This window comes from Epinephelus lanceolatus, chromosome 3 (genome assembly GCF_041903045.1).
Source record: "Epinephelus lanceolatus isolate andai-2023 chromosome 3, ASM4190304v1, whole genome shotgun sequence".
In the NCBI taxonomy this organism is placed as follows: Eukaryota; Metazoa; Chordata; class Actinopteri; order Perciformes; family Serranidae; genus Epinephelus; species Epinephelus lanceolatus.
This window is the reverse complement of record NC_135736.1, coordinates 19380791-19397062: the sequence shown is the minus strand read 5'-3', so window position 1 is coordinate 19397062 and position 16272 is coordinate 19380791. Positions and strand designations below refer to the sequence as shown.

General features: G+C 40.4%; 1 protein-coding gene across 1 annotated transcript; it reads left to right on the top strand.

The window, feature by feature from the left end:
- Positions 1-5588: 5588 nt before the first annotated feature.
- LOC117255987 (lipopolysaccharide-induced tumor necrosis factor-alpha factor homolog) lies at positions 5589-12814 on the top strand. The gene is made up of 4 exons (XM_033625264.2): positions 5589-5896; positions 11553-11629; positions 11981-12128; positions 12254-12814. The coding sequence occupies exons 1-4, from the start codon at positions 5610-5612 to the stop codon at positions 12357-12359; spliced, it is 618 nt and encodes a 205-aa protein (XP_033481155.2). The 5' UTR covers positions 5589-5609; the 3' UTR covers positions 12360-12814.
- Positions 12815-16272: the final 3458 nt, after the last annotated feature.

Here is a 16272-nt window from a genome sequence, read left to right as displayed (position 1 = left end):
CATCAGTTACTAATATGTTGGTCCACCTCACGACCAACCTCAACATCATTTTTTTTGTACAATTTTCAGAATGAATCCAGTATAGATGTCTGCATATGAAAGATACATCCTACAGATGTGCTGGGACACCTCATCAGTGATTTGCCCCTGGGTCAACTCTGGCCTGTGTCCCAGCAGCATTTGGCCACAGATCTGCCCTCTTGATCCACAGCCACCTCGTGGCTTTTTTTTTGGCTTCATATACAGCTTGGATCGCCTTCCTCTTTGCCTCCCCAGTGATGCCTAGCAGTGTAATTACTTTGCAGAGTGATCACCCCACAAGTCCTCCGCAGCCCACCTCCAGAGGCTCACGGCGAGTTTGCCAGCCTTGCCCCCAGCACTGTTCCACAAACTCCTGGTACTTGGCGGGCTTTCTCTCATTGGCCTCTTCCATACACTCCTCCCAGGATACTGTGAGCTCAATTTGCCTTGAATACTGAAACATTTACACAAAATAATATGAAATTATGAAATATGAAATTAGCTTCTCTGTTAAATCTGGTGCACACATCTTTTATTCTTATGAATGAGTAATGTAAGTGCATATTGTCCTTTACAAACTAAACTAAACATTGAATATGAAATGTTTTAATAGACCCTTGATTGTCACTTTGCTTATATTTTTCTTCTTTTCTTGTAGCTGTTTTTTTTTATGTTTTTACCTCTTGGTGAATGTTTTATTTTAAAGTTACAATGTGTAATTTATGTGGTTGTTTATTAGCAAATATCAACTATTGCTATCATAAATATATATTTACTAAAGTGTAATGCAATTCACATACAAATGGAAGCTTTCTCATAGGCTTAGAATGATTTCTCTATATATACACATATTTGAATACAGTGGCCGAAAGGGATATATGCGCTTCGCCTTTCGCGTTTACCTAGAACTTGCCGTCACTGGAGACAGAGAAGGTGAAGCTCAATCCGGGGCGCTTCTGCGTGAACCTGCTTTATACTTTTATGATTCTGTCGCACTTTAAATGGAGGACCACACATATGTTTTGCCCCGTAAGAGGGAAACCACGCCACCAAATAAAAGAAAAAGATCAGATAAGCGAAGACGGGACAAAATGCGAGTGAATATCAGCGTTGCTTATTCCAGGTGGAAAGAACTCCTGTGGAAGAACACTCTGGAAACGCATATATTATAATCGTACCAACCTGTATTTGCCGCACTGTGCGGTGACTATCACATAAAACATGTTATTTTAGCATTACTGTGCTAATGTTTGCTCGTGTTACCAAAACAATTAGAGATAAAACACTCCTAACATAACGTTATATCTCACAGATAACCTATATGTCACTGGTAAGCTATAACATATTGTAGCGTCCGCCAAGACGTGTGGAAAGGATGACGCAGTTATTCGGCAAACCACCGTTTATTACTGAACAGTACAGGTTACTGTTGGCCGTAACTACGCCAAAACAACCAATAAACAAGAACTTAACTGTAACTCCAACTGTGCACTCCTGCTCTCTCCTCCAGCTCGCTCATACACACACCAGCACGCGCACTCACACAGCCCTCATCCCCGTCACACTCGCACCCCGCCCCCCTACCTATACTCATTCAATCCCAAACATGCCATTAACTCACAGAACATTGACATTATAACAGAACATTTACTGCAGGGTCGCTACAATATCCTAACATGGTTTAGATTCCTAAATAAATATTCACCTCATCGCTAGATAGGCCTACTCCTGAAAAACTTGAAAAACTCGTGGATGATGCCATCTCTGTCTGCGCAAGGCTTTTTGTCCTACGAGGCCACCGTCACTTACCCGATGGGAGGGGTGAGCGAGTGAGCGCAAGTGAGCCCTGCAATCTAGAATTTGACCGCTGATGTCACTGTTACTCACCATTTTTACACACTGAGGGCTAAATTCACAAAAGGATTGCGTGGCTTTTGCGGCCGCTAAACCGGTAAAAATGGAGCAAACAGATACCGTCTAATTCACAAAGCACGTGCAGAGGGTGAAATGCTCCACTAACTGTGCTGCCAAGCAGATTGCGTCTTGGTGCTCCGGTGTTTTTTGCACGTATTTAAATGAGGTAATATGCATATATTTGGCACAAAAATTGCCCCTTTCTATGCAAATGAGCCTCACTGATAAACAACGTCTAATTCACTAACACCAGTGCTAATAGCCACATGCAGTTTGAGTGAAGTAAATAACGTCTTTAGAAAGCTGGTGCAAACTGGGCGCTCCTCTGTGGAAGCCTCGCCCAGACTTTCCAGTGATCGTGGCAGAAGTGATCGTCTGTTAAATCAGTCTGTAAATAATATTTTGACATTATTATGATAATCATTATTACTTTAATGGCATCCGAAGATACTGAGCATTGAACAGGTGACAGTCTGCGGTCGTTCTCAAAACGCACTTCTGTCACACACTTCAAAAGCAACTTTAAATAATTTATTTTACGAAACGGGGGAAACAAACGTCAACAAAAACGGTTCCATAATTCATATTAAATAACTAATTAAATAATTAATAATTAAATAATGAAAAAACAGCTACAAGTGAGAGGGAATAGTGATAAAGTGGTCAAACTTGGTCAAATCCACAGCCTCAACCCATCCGACACTGTTAGACTGACTCACCAGCAGACATCACTACATGAGGGGATACAGTTTTCAGTACTTTGCCAAACAAAGTCTGCAATTGTTCTGCCACAGTGTTCTTGGCGCAAAGCCAGCATTTATACTTTGCCATGTGGCTAATTGCAATCAGGGGCAAATCAGGGGCAAACTGCACTCAGCTGCCAAACTTTGTGGGCGTGTTTGCCCGGTATATCATTAGCGCAATATCCTTTATGAATAGGACGTTAAGACGGAGCAAACTGCAGGTGCAAGTGAAGTGCAATTCAAGGTGCTATCAGCGGCCGCAGTTCATTCCTTGTGAATTCGGCCCTGAGGCTTTAATGTGTACCTACATGTAACTCCTATTTATATGTCCCTGTAGAGCTCTCTTGCCCTGAGTGAGTTATTACTTTGTAAATAAAGGTTTCAGTCAATCAATACATAACATTTTCAAGAATCTACCAATCTAATACAATAACATAAACACTGTAAATAAATAAAACAATATGACACTGTCTCTTTGAAAAGTTTTGTTGCAATAGCTAATGTAGCCAGACACTATAGAAATATGTAATATTGACAAAGGTCAAGGTCATTGTGACCTTGCATCTGTCTCATTCACGTGAACAGTATATCTCAAGAACACCTTTAGGGAATTCCATTAAATTTGACACAAACATCCACTTGGAATGAAGAATAAACTAATTAGAATTAGGATTAGTAAAGGTCAAAGGTCAAATTCACTGTGACATCATAATGTTCTGCATAAAACACTTCTCTGGTCATTGTTCAACGTCACATCTCAAAACCAGAAGGGGAGACATTTGGTCAGATACCTAATTGGTGACACCCATCTTGGGTGCCCACCTTAAAACTGTACTGATTGTATAGATTTTCTGTACTGTCTGGGCAAAGATTGTGTTAAGCATTCATGTTTTCACAGACATGGATGTAAACGAAAAGATATTTGACTGGTGCGTGGGGGCATACAACAGTGGGGTGGTAGTTTTCCTTTGTATTTACTTGTGTTTTCTTTGTGCATTGGTCTCAGCTTCCATAAATTTGGTTGTAACTTTGCTTGCACCTTATACAGCGCACACACACACACACACATACACACACACACACACACACACACACACACACACACACACACACAAATTCAATTCAATCAGCCAGCACTCCTCTGCAGTATGCCCCTACTCCCAGTTTTAGGTCAGCTTCAATACAAACTCACAGCAACTCATTAGCATTAACTGTTGAGTCCGTTACATGCAAATACATTGCTGATAAAAGATACTATTGTGCACTGGACATCTACTTTTTGTGTGTTTGAGAAAACAGTGACATGAAAGTATAATTAACATAAAGCTGACCAAGAGAAGAGTGGGACTTTTGGTCATGGGAGAGCAGGTTCCCGCTTGTTTACATACAAGCACATCATCGAGAAAGTGTTGTCACAACTTCATGGCTTTAAAATGCTTTATAACTTGATAAGCAACTTTTCATACTTCAGAGAGAAGAGATGGAGATACCAGGTTTCAGTCTGGACCAGGGGTGTGTGTGTAAAGGTAGCACTGCCTTATCCTGAAATCCGATATCTTTCAGCAGAGAGCAGTGCCCTACCCCTAACCTAAACCTATTTCTAGGCTGAACTTTAAAAATCAAGTCTTAAACCCTATAACAGGCCTTTGAAGAAGTGATGACTGGGCAGAATGTCTTCTATTTCCAAAAATGTCCTCCCTCTATAGGTGAAGTCTTTCAGTCCTCACTATGTAGTACAAGAACACACACACACACACACACACACACACACTGAAGAGGAAAAACTAAATTGTGTTGTCCTACCCATGCAAAACAGTTATTCAGTAAAAAAAAAAATTCAGGCTCTTGAGCTTTGCCACTTTTTATGTAACCAAACTAACTAAACTAAATGATCTGCATCTATATTCAGACAGGGCGGAGTTTAAACCAGAAGCTCTTTTAAAAGCCTGAAACTAATATTTTTGGTCAAAATTTGCTATGTTTATTATTTATTAGAAAAGGATTAATAGAAAAATCTAAGGATATCTCTCGGATATTTTTTAATCACAAGAGTCAAAGACTAAAAACCGCAACCCAAATTAGAATTTACCTTCATCACCAGGATGAATTTTAGCATATTTTACTTGGATAATACTTGTTAAAAAGTAAAATATCTGTATCAGATACTCCTGTGCAGTATATCTCTGACCTCTTAGTGCCATACACGCCAGAACGTGCTTTGAGGTCCTCGCCCTCGGTTTTTGTCTGTTCTGGGTGAAAACTAAAGGGGACAGAGCGTTCCCTGTCGGGGCCCTGAGGCTCTGGAACAATCTGCCTGAAGAAATTGGGTTGGCTGAGTCAGTGATCACTTTTAAGCTCCTTCTTAAAACATACTTTTATTGGAAAGCCTTTCTTGATTTTACTTGAGTTTTATGTTCATTTAAAGGGCCAGTGTGTAAAATGGGTTGAAAACCGTTGGAAACAGTGACATCAGTGGTCAAATTCTAGATTGCAGGGCTCACTCGCTCACCCCTCCCGTCGGGTAAATGACGGTGGCCTTGTAGGGACAAAAAACCTTGCGCACGAGTTTTTCAGGAGTAGGTCTATCTAGTGACGAGGTGAATGTTTATTTAGAAATCTAAACCATGTTACAATATTGTAATGAATCCCTCACGAGCAGGAGACCAGAGGAGCGTTTGGGAAAAAGGCCCGTTTATTTGAACACTCCAGAAACTCTGGTAACACTCCACTCCGTCCCAAACTCTGACTCTTCTGGCGTAACAGACACACTTCATAACTTTACACACATACTCGTTTACGATACTAAGTGGGGACCGACCCCCCTCCCCTCTCTGCTCCGCCAATCTCCAGCCCGCACAGTGACTGACAGCGTAGCCGGTAAACAGTGCTCAGCTGTTTATTTAGCAATATCTCCGGACTATAGTAGCTGCAATGGACGACTTTGAACACGATTTTGAAGAGTTTCTTGTAGCGGACACAGACCCAGAGCCATACCTGTTTGAGCCGGAGCATACAGATGAAGAACTCCATGTGTTGGATGCTGAGCGGGCGAGAAGAGAGGCTGAATGCACAGAATGGGATTTGGTGCTACTGCTACCATCGCTGGGGAGATATATCATCAGGAGGAAAAGCGCCGCAGAGAGTGCATCACAAGGAGTGAAGTTGCGTCTTCTTTTCCTCGCAGATGACGGTTCGGGTTCATTCTCTCCTGTTGCGTGGTAAGTGTGGTCCATTCGCAAACTTTATAACTAAAAAAACTTTTCACTACTCTCTATCGACAAACTACTAACACTCTCTGCTGTTTCCTCCTCCTTCTTCCGTCCTCCCGCTGTCTTCGTTGGTTCATTTATACACGCGAAACGCGTTCTCTGGCTGGCTGGATTGTCCGCCCGGTCTGCCGTACATACATGGCGGCGCAAGATGGCATCCTCTCTAAAGCAAGGCCCTTGATATATACAGTACAGGCCAAAAGTTTGGACACACCTTCTCATTCAATGCGTTTTCTTTATTTTCATGACTATTTACATTGTAGATTCTCACTGAAGGCATCAAAACTATGAATGAACACATGTGGAGTTATGTACTTAACAAAAAAAGGTGAAATAACTGAAAACATGTTTTATATTCTAGTTTCTTCAAAATAGCCACCCTTTGCTCTGTTTACTGCTTTGCACACTCTTGGCATTCTCGATGAGCTTCAAGAGGTAGTCACCTGAAATGGTTTCCACTTCACAGGTGTGCCTTATCAGGGTTAATTAGTGGAATTTCTTGCTTTATCAATGGGGTTGGGACCATCAGTTGTGTTGTGCAGAAGTCAGGTTAATACACAGCCGACAGCCCTATTGGACAACTGTTAAAATTCATATTATGGCAAGAACCAATCAGCTAACTAAAGAAAAACGAGTGGCCATCATTACTTTAAGAAATGAAGGTCAGTCAGTCCGGAAAATTGCAAAAACTTTAAATGTGTCCCCAAGTGGAGTCGCAAAAACCATCAAGCGCTACAACGAAACTGGCACACATGAGGACCGACCCAGGAAAGGAAGACCAAGAGTCACCTCTGCTTCTGAGGATAAGTTCATCCGAGTCACCAGCCTCAGAAATGGCAAGTTAATAGCAGCTCAGATCAGAGACCAGATGAATGCCACACAGAGTTCTAGCAGCAGACCCATCTCTAGAACAACTGTTAAGAGGAGACTGCGCCAATCAGGCCTTCATGGTCAAATAGCTGCTAGGAAACCACTGCTAAGGAGAGGCAACAAGCAGAAGAGATTTGTTTGGGCCAAGAAACACAAGGAATGGACATTAGACCAGTGGAAATCTGTGCTTTGGTCTGATGAGTCCAAATTTGAGATCTTTGGTTCCAACCGCCGTGTCTTTGTGAGACGCAGAAAAGGTGAACGGATGGATTCCACATGCCTGGTTCCCACTGTGAAGCATGGAGGAGGAGGTGTGATGGTGTGGGGGTGTTTTGCTGGTGACACTGTTGGGGATTTATTCAAAATTGAAGGCACACTGAACCAGCATGGCTACCACAGCATCCTGCAGCGACATGCCATCCCATCCGGTTTGCGTTTAGTTGGACGATCATTTATTTTTCAACAGGACAATGACCCCAAACACACCTCCAGGCTGTGTAAGGGCTATTTGACCAAGAAGGAGAGTGATGGAGTGCTGCGGCAGATGACCTGGCCTCCACAGTCACCGGACCTGAACCCAATCCAGATGGTTTGGGGTGAGCTGGACCGCAGAGTGAAGGCAAAGGGGCCAACAAGTGCTAAACACCTCTGGGAACTCCTTCAAGACTGTTGGAAAACCATTTCAGGTGACTACCTCTTGAAGCTCATCAAGAGAATGCCAAGAGTGTGCAAAGCAGTAATCAGAGCAAAGGGTGGCTATTTTGAAGAAACTAGAATATAAAACATGTTTTCAGTTATTTCACCTTTTTTTGTTAAGTACATAACTCCACATGTGTTCATTCATAGTTTTGATGCCTTCAGTGAGAATCTACAATGTAAATAGTCATGAAAATAAAGAAAACGCATTGAATGAGAAGGTGTGTCCAAACTTTTGGCCTGTACTGTATATATATATATATACATATATATATATATATATATATATATATATATATATATATATAGTATATGTATACATAATGTAATTTTTCTTAAATTTAATCTGTCCACATAGTTTTGTTTTTTCAACATAAAAATCATTTGCATTATATTGATTTTATTTTGATTGCATGTAGAATGTTTATATTGATTGTTTTTATTTCATTTCTTTATTTTAGTTATTTATTATTATTTATTAATGTGAATATTTCGACACATACAAAATCAATAAATTTGTGGACCATGAGTCAAAAATCTTCTATCTAAAATGTTTTCTGTGATATTCGAGTCTTTTACATTATTATAAATTATTAGAATTTCAATGAAATAGAAATATGCTGTTACATAATAGGTTTATTGATTAATTTCATTGTGTTAACAATTGAAAGTGGGAGTCCTTGTATCGCAATGATAACTCGGTCAATGCTCGTACCATAAAAATTATTCAAATGAATAAATCGCCAAGAAATCGCCATGTTTTTTATCATAGAATTTCCTTCTTTTTTAAAAAAAAGTTATTAGTAGAAAAAAAAGAATGTTGGGATTAAAATGTAAATCTTCAAACCATGCAGCAAAAATCATCATTTTATTCATTTTTATATGTTTGATCAATCTATGTTTTGTTTCTGTAATGTGATCAAAATTTGACCTAAAATGCTAAAGCAGGTCTCAGTCAGTATAGATTGTATTTATCAAACATAAATAACACCATAAGTCCAAGGTAATAATGCTTTAATGCAACTCTTAAAACCACTGTTGGTGCCTTAACAGCAAAATTGGACCACATGTTGCAGTGCCATCTAGAGGGGGTAGGGAGAAGATTAACATGTGTAATATGTTAACATTGAGCTGTCCTCAGTGGTTCACCATCTGTGCAAGAGTTGTGTTTGAGAGTGAGACACTTTTATAGTTATACATGGGATAAGCATGAGTATGCTGGTCCCTGCAGAGAAAGAAGCAGTGCCAGGCTCTCACACACCCTCCTGACCTCTGCATCTGTCTCAAAATGCAAAAATACTTTACACACATAGGCTCAAAATGAGAAGAAAACATGCCAGCAAAAACCTGAGGATTTTGTTGATTTATGACTACGAAGTGATTCTGAGTATTGCTGAGGTTTAAAGCACATATTTTCTGTGTTCTCACTCTTGAGAACACAGAAAAGTTGAATCATCTATTATGATTGTGGGTTTTGTCAGAGCAAATAATGACTGGAACCCTGATTGCATGTGGTTTGTGATTCATTGAACAGGTGAACTGGTTGAGCACCTTTTCTATTTTTATTTTCTTTCATTCTCAGTTAGTCACCTGCACCAGCCTACAGTCTCTGATTTGTATGATGGCCAAGAGAGCTTAATGCATCCAGCTTAATAAACAAATACAAATGAAGTGAACATCTTCACATACAGCAGCTTTTAGTATGAAAGGCAAGAACTGAACAATTTTTATACTGTTCTCTCAAGATCAGGAGTTAATTGTGTCATTATCTCAAGAAAATAAGCTTTGTTATCTCAAGATAAGATACTCAAGCTGTTATTGTGAAAACAAAAGGTCATTTCCTCTTATTAAAATGTTTATCAGCGATCAGGAGTGCCATGTAAGCACGCATCATAACTGTAACAACTGGTTTAATCTAAAAATGTCAGATTAACGACGTTCAGCGCTACCTCAGTCAAGGTCATTATGTCTTTCAGTTAGAGATCATATTCATCGTGATAAATAATTTCATTGTCTCGAAAAATCACTTTTGTTTTCCCAATAATCCACATGAATTAACCCATTATCATGAGAAAACAACTTTATCTGTTTGTTACCTTCCAGAATTTAGAAAAAAATGCAACAAATAAATTAAAAACAAATAAATGAATTAATAAAACATAAATGCATTTCTATGTCATTCTTATCTTCAGAGTAATGTCCTTTTGTTGTTGGTAATCTTTAGGATTATTTTGTCCACTTGAACAATTCATATTCCTATTTTTACTATTTAACTGGTCATCAGTTACTTGAATGTGCTGTCATCTGCTTGTTCAGTTGATGTTATGTATCCTCCGCTATGCAGAGGATTGTGGGTCAGGATAGCCAGAACAGCATGCTGGCTTGCATACTGCAAAATGCGACCAGATGTAGGACACTGGTATTTTTGGCATACTGCATTTGACATACTATGTATTGGGACATACTCAGTTTTATTCATACTAAATAGTATAGTATATGGGTAATGGAATGCACTGTTTTTCACCAGACTTCTTTATTCACATGCTCACCTGTTCTCACTTTCCTCATCAGTCACTAATATGTTCTAATATGTGGTCCACTCTTTTGTGTCCTCGTCAGATAGTCATAGTTCCTTGACACAGGTGTTACTAATAACCACACCCCAAACAGAATCTGGGACACATCATCAGTGATTCGCCCTGGGGTCATTGGGTGTTTCAAGTCTTTTGACAAATCAGAAACCCTCGCCCAAGCGACCCGACCAGAGCTGATCAAACTCCGTCCTGTGTCCCAGCAGCATTTGGCCACAGATCTGCCCTCTTGATCCACAGCCACCTCGTGGCTCTTTCTGTGGCTTCAGTTGCAGCTTAGATCGCCTTCCTCTTTGCCTCCCCAGTGATGCCTAGCAGTGTGAGCGCCTTGCAGAGTGATCCTCCGCAAATCCTCCGCAGCCCACCTCCAGAGGCTCACAGCGAGTTCACCAGCCTTGCCCCCTGCACTGTTCCACAAGCTCCTGGTACTTGGCAGGCTTCTTCTCATTGACCTCGTCCATACACTTTTCCCAGGGTACTGTGAGCTCCAGCATTATTGGTTGCTTGTTGGAGTCTGTGACAATGATTACGTCAGGACGAAGCCGTGTTGGTGTTATCCTGGCTGGGAACTTAAGCTGTTTTCCAAGATCCACTTCCAGTTTCCAGTCAGTGGCAGTGGTGAGGAGGCAAGACTCTGCATCTGTATGTGGGGCTTCTCTCTGGCTTTGAGGAACATGGTGGTCTTTGGCTTGTGGTGGCCCTAGATGGTGTTTATGGCAGTGGCAATGCTCTCAGCAACTACAGCTGCAGACTTTAGCAGAGTATGTTTCATGTTTTTGCTTGTAATGTGATAGACAATCTTCACTGAGGATGACATTTGCTTTTAATCTGCCGAGTTATGGATTTCTGTGGGTGGGCCCGCTAATAATCACCACTGCCACTTCCACTGTCATGACTGACTGAGGCACCAAGCCTTCGTTAACAGTTACTGTTTTTCCTACTCCGGCAAGTCAGAATGTGTACTGATAAAATATACCATTGTGACTTTTGGACACTTGGTATTTGTTTGTGAAAACAGTGAGATAAAAGTACAATTTACATAAATCTGACCAACAGAGGAATGGAACTGTTGGCCATGTAACAGCAGGGACTTTTGGAGTACCACGTGTCTCTACAATAGTCAAAAGTGAAACGAATATAGAAATGCAATGTCACCAAACCAGTGCGCTTGTGTGAACACTAAAGAGAGTTACAATGAATTATTTAACTGCTTAAACAAGCTCTCCAACCTGATTAGCAAGTTTTCACACTTTAGAGAGAAGAGATGGTGCAAAAACAGTTAGCTGAGATTCCGGGTTTCAATCTGAGTCCGACTCCGTCCCACATTTGAATCACCCAACCTGCTGTGTTCATCATCTGTCCTCTGCCTAATTCAGAGAGATCAGAACTGATTTTCAGATTACAAGGCTTACTTCGGTTATTTTTTGCTTTTTTTCCTGTCGATTTAGCATGGAAAAATATCAAGGACCTCTTCCGGGAATGCCAGCACCGCAGGAGGTCTACAACACGGGAGTCTTCCAGCCTGGTAAGAAATCAGGGACCTTCAACTTTATCATGTTATCTGCATGTTTTAGTGTAAAGAAGCTTTTCAAGAATTTTTCCTGTCATTTTAGTCCATGTGGTAAGAGCTTTCTGGCAGCTTGATCGTCATTCTGTTCTTTAAACCTTACTCAAGCTCAAGTCTCCTCATATCTTTACCTGTACAGCCCACAACAACCTCAGCCTCTTGAGTGTCTCTCTCCAACTGTTTCTCACAAGTTAAAATAACTTTGAATTTGAAGAACATGGTAAGAGAGCTTCGAGTCCAGTGACTGGTTGGTGTGGATTGTTAATGTCAGGTGTAGGTGCTACAGAGTATTTGGTGTCTCCCTAACAGTGACCCCGGTGGTGATGGTGCAGCCGATGCCGACTGAAGTTCCTGGACAGATGTTGTGTCCTTATTGCCAGAACACAGTAATCACTAAAACTGAGCACAAAATTGGTTTGCTCACCTGGCTGATCTGTGGCATCTTAACAATATTCTTGTGAGTAGAAAATATCCAACAGAAAAATTAAGCTGAATTGACTTCATTTCAAGTTAATTCAACTAAAAATTTCTTATTTTTGAATGATGAAGTATTGTAGTGATTTTATTCCAATACTCCATCAGGTGCTGGTTTTGCTGCTGTATCCCCTTCTGCGTGAATAACTGCAAGGATGTGGAGCATTCCTGCCCCCTCTGTAACAACGTCCTGCACATTCATAAACGCATATAAAACAGCACTGCAGTGTCAACACAGCTGAAGTGGCAACAAAAGGTGCAGGAGTCAACCGTGACTAAATAAACATCTGGACAGGAGCCATACCCTGTTATACAAACACAACGGACATCAAGATTGAGAAAAGATGTGATTTAATCTTTTCTCTTATCTTTTGAATTACAATGTGCAACTGTGTTGTAAATAATGTAAAAATGTAATATAATCTACCTCTGTGTTAAATATAGGCAAGAATTTAGGAGGGTAAATAATGGCCTTACTGGTGTAAAATGCAGGTTGTAGGTGTGTTATTCTGTAGTGTACATATGTGTAGAAGATCACATAAGAGCTGTGATTTCTTCTTTTCTCCTATCGATTTATTTAAAATATGTAATAGGTGAAAAATTGATCACAATCTTATACTTTCTTGACCTGAGTGATGCTGTTACAATAAACCTGAGTATTAAATTCAAGCAACAGTGTAGGATGGTAAATATGCCATGAGTCTTATTGCACTTACATAAAATTCAAGTTGAGTTCAATTTTTTTAAAAGACTCTGAATAAAGTCAAATTATTCAACTTTTCATTTAATCTTAAGTTTTTATATGAAGGTATTATATTGATCTATGTTGAATGTTTTTATTGAAATTTCAGCTCTTTGATATGTTGAGGTAAAATTATGTTTTTATTGGAGGCTAAATGTTAAAACTTGAACAAAATTACTTAATTTGTGGACCATGAGCTAACATTAATTGGTTGTTTTTTTTCTTATTGATTTTACAACTTCAAGTTGTTATATACTTGTAAGCAATACATTTTAAAAAAGTGTTACTTTTAAAGTTATACATATTTTTCTTGAAATAATAAAGCCTAAATATACCTGTCTGCATATGTGAGCTTTGATAACAAAAAGATGTGCCAGCAAAAAAAGGCTTTAAAGTTGAATGACAATGAAATAATAATGTCAGCATGTGGCAAAGAGGCCAAATCCTTAGTTAAAATAATACTTTCGATGAAAGATGTGATCATTATCACAGAGAAAACTTTTTTCACATCAGATGTTTTGACATGTCTTTGCAGGAAGAGGTGTAATAATGACATTGATGATGGCTATATTCCAAGTATTTTGCGTGCTGGCTCACTCACAGGTCTGACTTACTGGAATACTCCAGGAAGAAGGGTGTTCTTTTTAAATTTGCCACAGGATCAGAATGTCTTTGAGTCATCGGGGTGGTGGCAATTCATAGACTGTATACAATAATGAACAAAGCTACCATGACGGCACCCTTTTGTTTGTGGACTCCTGTTTTGAAGCTTCAAATTCGGCATTTTGGACGACTTTTGGAGCCAGAAGTGACCATATTTGGACAAGAGGGTGGAGCTGTGAAAGAGTGAGGGACAGATGTGAATCATAGACTGTGGTGGCACCTTGCAGCCAGCTTGTCACTCAAAACGGCCCTGCCCTTAAATATGTGTAACTTTAAACCTTAATAAAATGTAAACGGGTGAGTATATAAAAATTCATCCCCGTACAGTTGTAATGAATGGGAACATTCGATGTCCAAAACTGTAACCTCTCTGTAACCGTAAAGTTGGGCATTTTAACATGGGTGTATATGGGGATTGACTCTCTTTTGGAGCCAGCCTCAAGTGGCCATTAGAAGAACTGCACATTTTGGCACTTCTCTGGCTTCATTCCAGCCCGCTGCCGCTTGGGTCACTCCCCATTAAACAGACTTTTATTCTGAAAAAAATAGAACAGGAAGTTGGGGGGAAAAAAGTTGCAACCCAAGTGTTAGACTATTTATCTATTTGAACATGCCGAAGTAAAATGGTGATTCTGTCTGTGCTGTTTGTTTCATCAGTGTCTACATGACTGAAGACAAAACTGATAGATGCCGCGTAAATGAGACCTCAGACTGGAGCTTGCTGCAGTTCTCCATGCAGACAGCAGATAGAGCCAACAGACTGAGCTGCAGTCTCTAGTCTCACACATTACCACTTTCACTCGGCAGCTCCTGTTCAATATGAAGTGCAGTGTTTTATACTTGGTCTCCACTGGCGGTGAAAAGACCACTGCACCATGCCAAAAGGACATGAACCGACTGGACAAGCACGTGTCTTTAATGACAATTGATAGGAGAGACCTGAGGTGGGATAAGGATGGGATTATGGGATGGGCCATACTTAACAAGGTCCTATTAGACTGTGACCATAGTAACCACTGGATTACACAGATTAGGGCTGATGTCCTGAGTCAGTCAACACTGCTCGTCCCTGTTGTCTCCAACCTCTACCTTCTTTTGTCTCCATTAGAGGACGCAATGACAAAACACACATCAAACTCCAGCTGAGTCGAGAGGTCTCCCAAACTTTCTGAAGACAGTGACTCGTATATAAGGTCACAAACTTAAAGGTTTCTGTTTCTTTCTCTTTGGCGGCACCTGTGGCAATAAGCAGTAATTGTAGTTAGTTTGTTGGCAGACTGAGACTTAAAGGCTTAAAACCAGGCTGGTGAATTTATCTATATCAGCTCATGTATGAGCCCTGCAGCTGGTGAGATGAAAGTGTTACCACAGCATTAGTTTCACATAGCCAGACCTATCTCACACTGTGCCAGTGTTGGAGAAAGCACTGGCTGAACCCACCATAATTCCACACTAAGGGAAAAAACACTCCGAGTTGTCTGTATTTCTTTTTACCAATCAAAATTGTGATGGGTGGCCCTAAGCCCAGATGCTGCAACAGTACCTTAGCAAAATAGTATCAAGGGGGGCTTGTTTTGGTGGAACATTTGCATGTGGGTGGCGAGCCCTGGCATTAAAGTGACTAATACCCTGCAGTGTAAACACTCCATAAAACATTAAAAGATCTTTTAGTGTGTAGGTTGTTAGCTTGGAGGTTGTTGTTGCCTCTCAAAAAGCGCTAAAATAAAGTGTGAAGATAGATTTGGCTATTCGAGACTAGTTTCACGTAGTGACGGGGATTTTGAAAACAGTAACAGGCAGATCGTGGAGGGGAAGGAAAATTCCATGCCATGCCAATGGCATGCATCCTGTGGGTCAGACTACCACAGACACTGTGTGTGTGTGTGTATGTTTCTGTGTGCATGAGAATGAATTATTAATGACTACGCACTGCCTGTGAGTTTCCCTGGGAATGTTGCCCTCAACACCCAGTTTGTAATACTGCAAATGCAACAACTTTTATCAGTGGGCCACAGGTTTAATCACCATCATGTTAACTCATTCAGCGATAAATAGTGACTTCACCTGTACTTAAATGAAAATCTTTGAGATTCTAACTTTAATGTTCTTCTTTATTAATTCCAGAGGGAGACAGGAATATCAGAGTAATGTCTGTGAGAAGCTAGCAGACATTCAGTTATCTCTTAAGGTAACTCGAAAGGGGGGCTCAGACCCAGAGCGAATAAAAAACCTTGGATCTTTTGACCTCCATCTGATATTGGGTTGTCTGATAGAAAATGGTGAAAATGGTGACTTGGGCTTTAACTCATGATGGTTTTCATTTTCATTTCATCTGCCCTTGGTTTCTCGACTTAAGATTCGGTAGGCAGAAATCTGGAAAAGGCAAACAATAGATTAAAAAAAATGGAAGTATCTGGAAATACACCCTCCTCCCGCAGCTCTTCCCTCTCTGGCTTAAGCCCCTCCCACCAGACGACCACAGGCATGTGCATGCACTATATACACTAACAGTGTTTCCTATACATCTATTTATTTAATCTTGTTTCACTTCATCCTTGCTCATCTCTCTCTCTCTCTCTCTCTCTCTCTCTCTGTTTAACACACTATAAATGAGACAAGATTTAGCCTGTGAGTTACCCCATGGTCCCTCCGCCTCACTCCCCGCTGCTGTGGATTGCTTCACTGGGATGAGTGCAGGCAGCAACGTGGAAGACGAACCTTT

What these genes read in the sequence shown, in the direction of transcription:
- LOC117255987 (XM_033625264.2), top strand. Translation starts at nt 5,610, where the DNA reads ATGGACGACTTTGAACACGATTTTGAAGAGTTTCTTGTAGCGGACACA. An exon ending in TCATTCTCTCCTGTTGCGTG is followed by an intron (nt 5,897 to 11,552) that starts GTAAGTGTGGTC and finishes CTGTCGATTTAG; the next exon opens with CATGGAAAAATATCAAGGAC. An exon ending in CACGGGAGTCTTCCAGCCTG is followed by an intron (nt 11,630 to 11,980) that starts GTAAGAAATCAG and finishes TCTCCCTAACAG; the next exon opens with TGACCCCGGTGGTGATGGTG.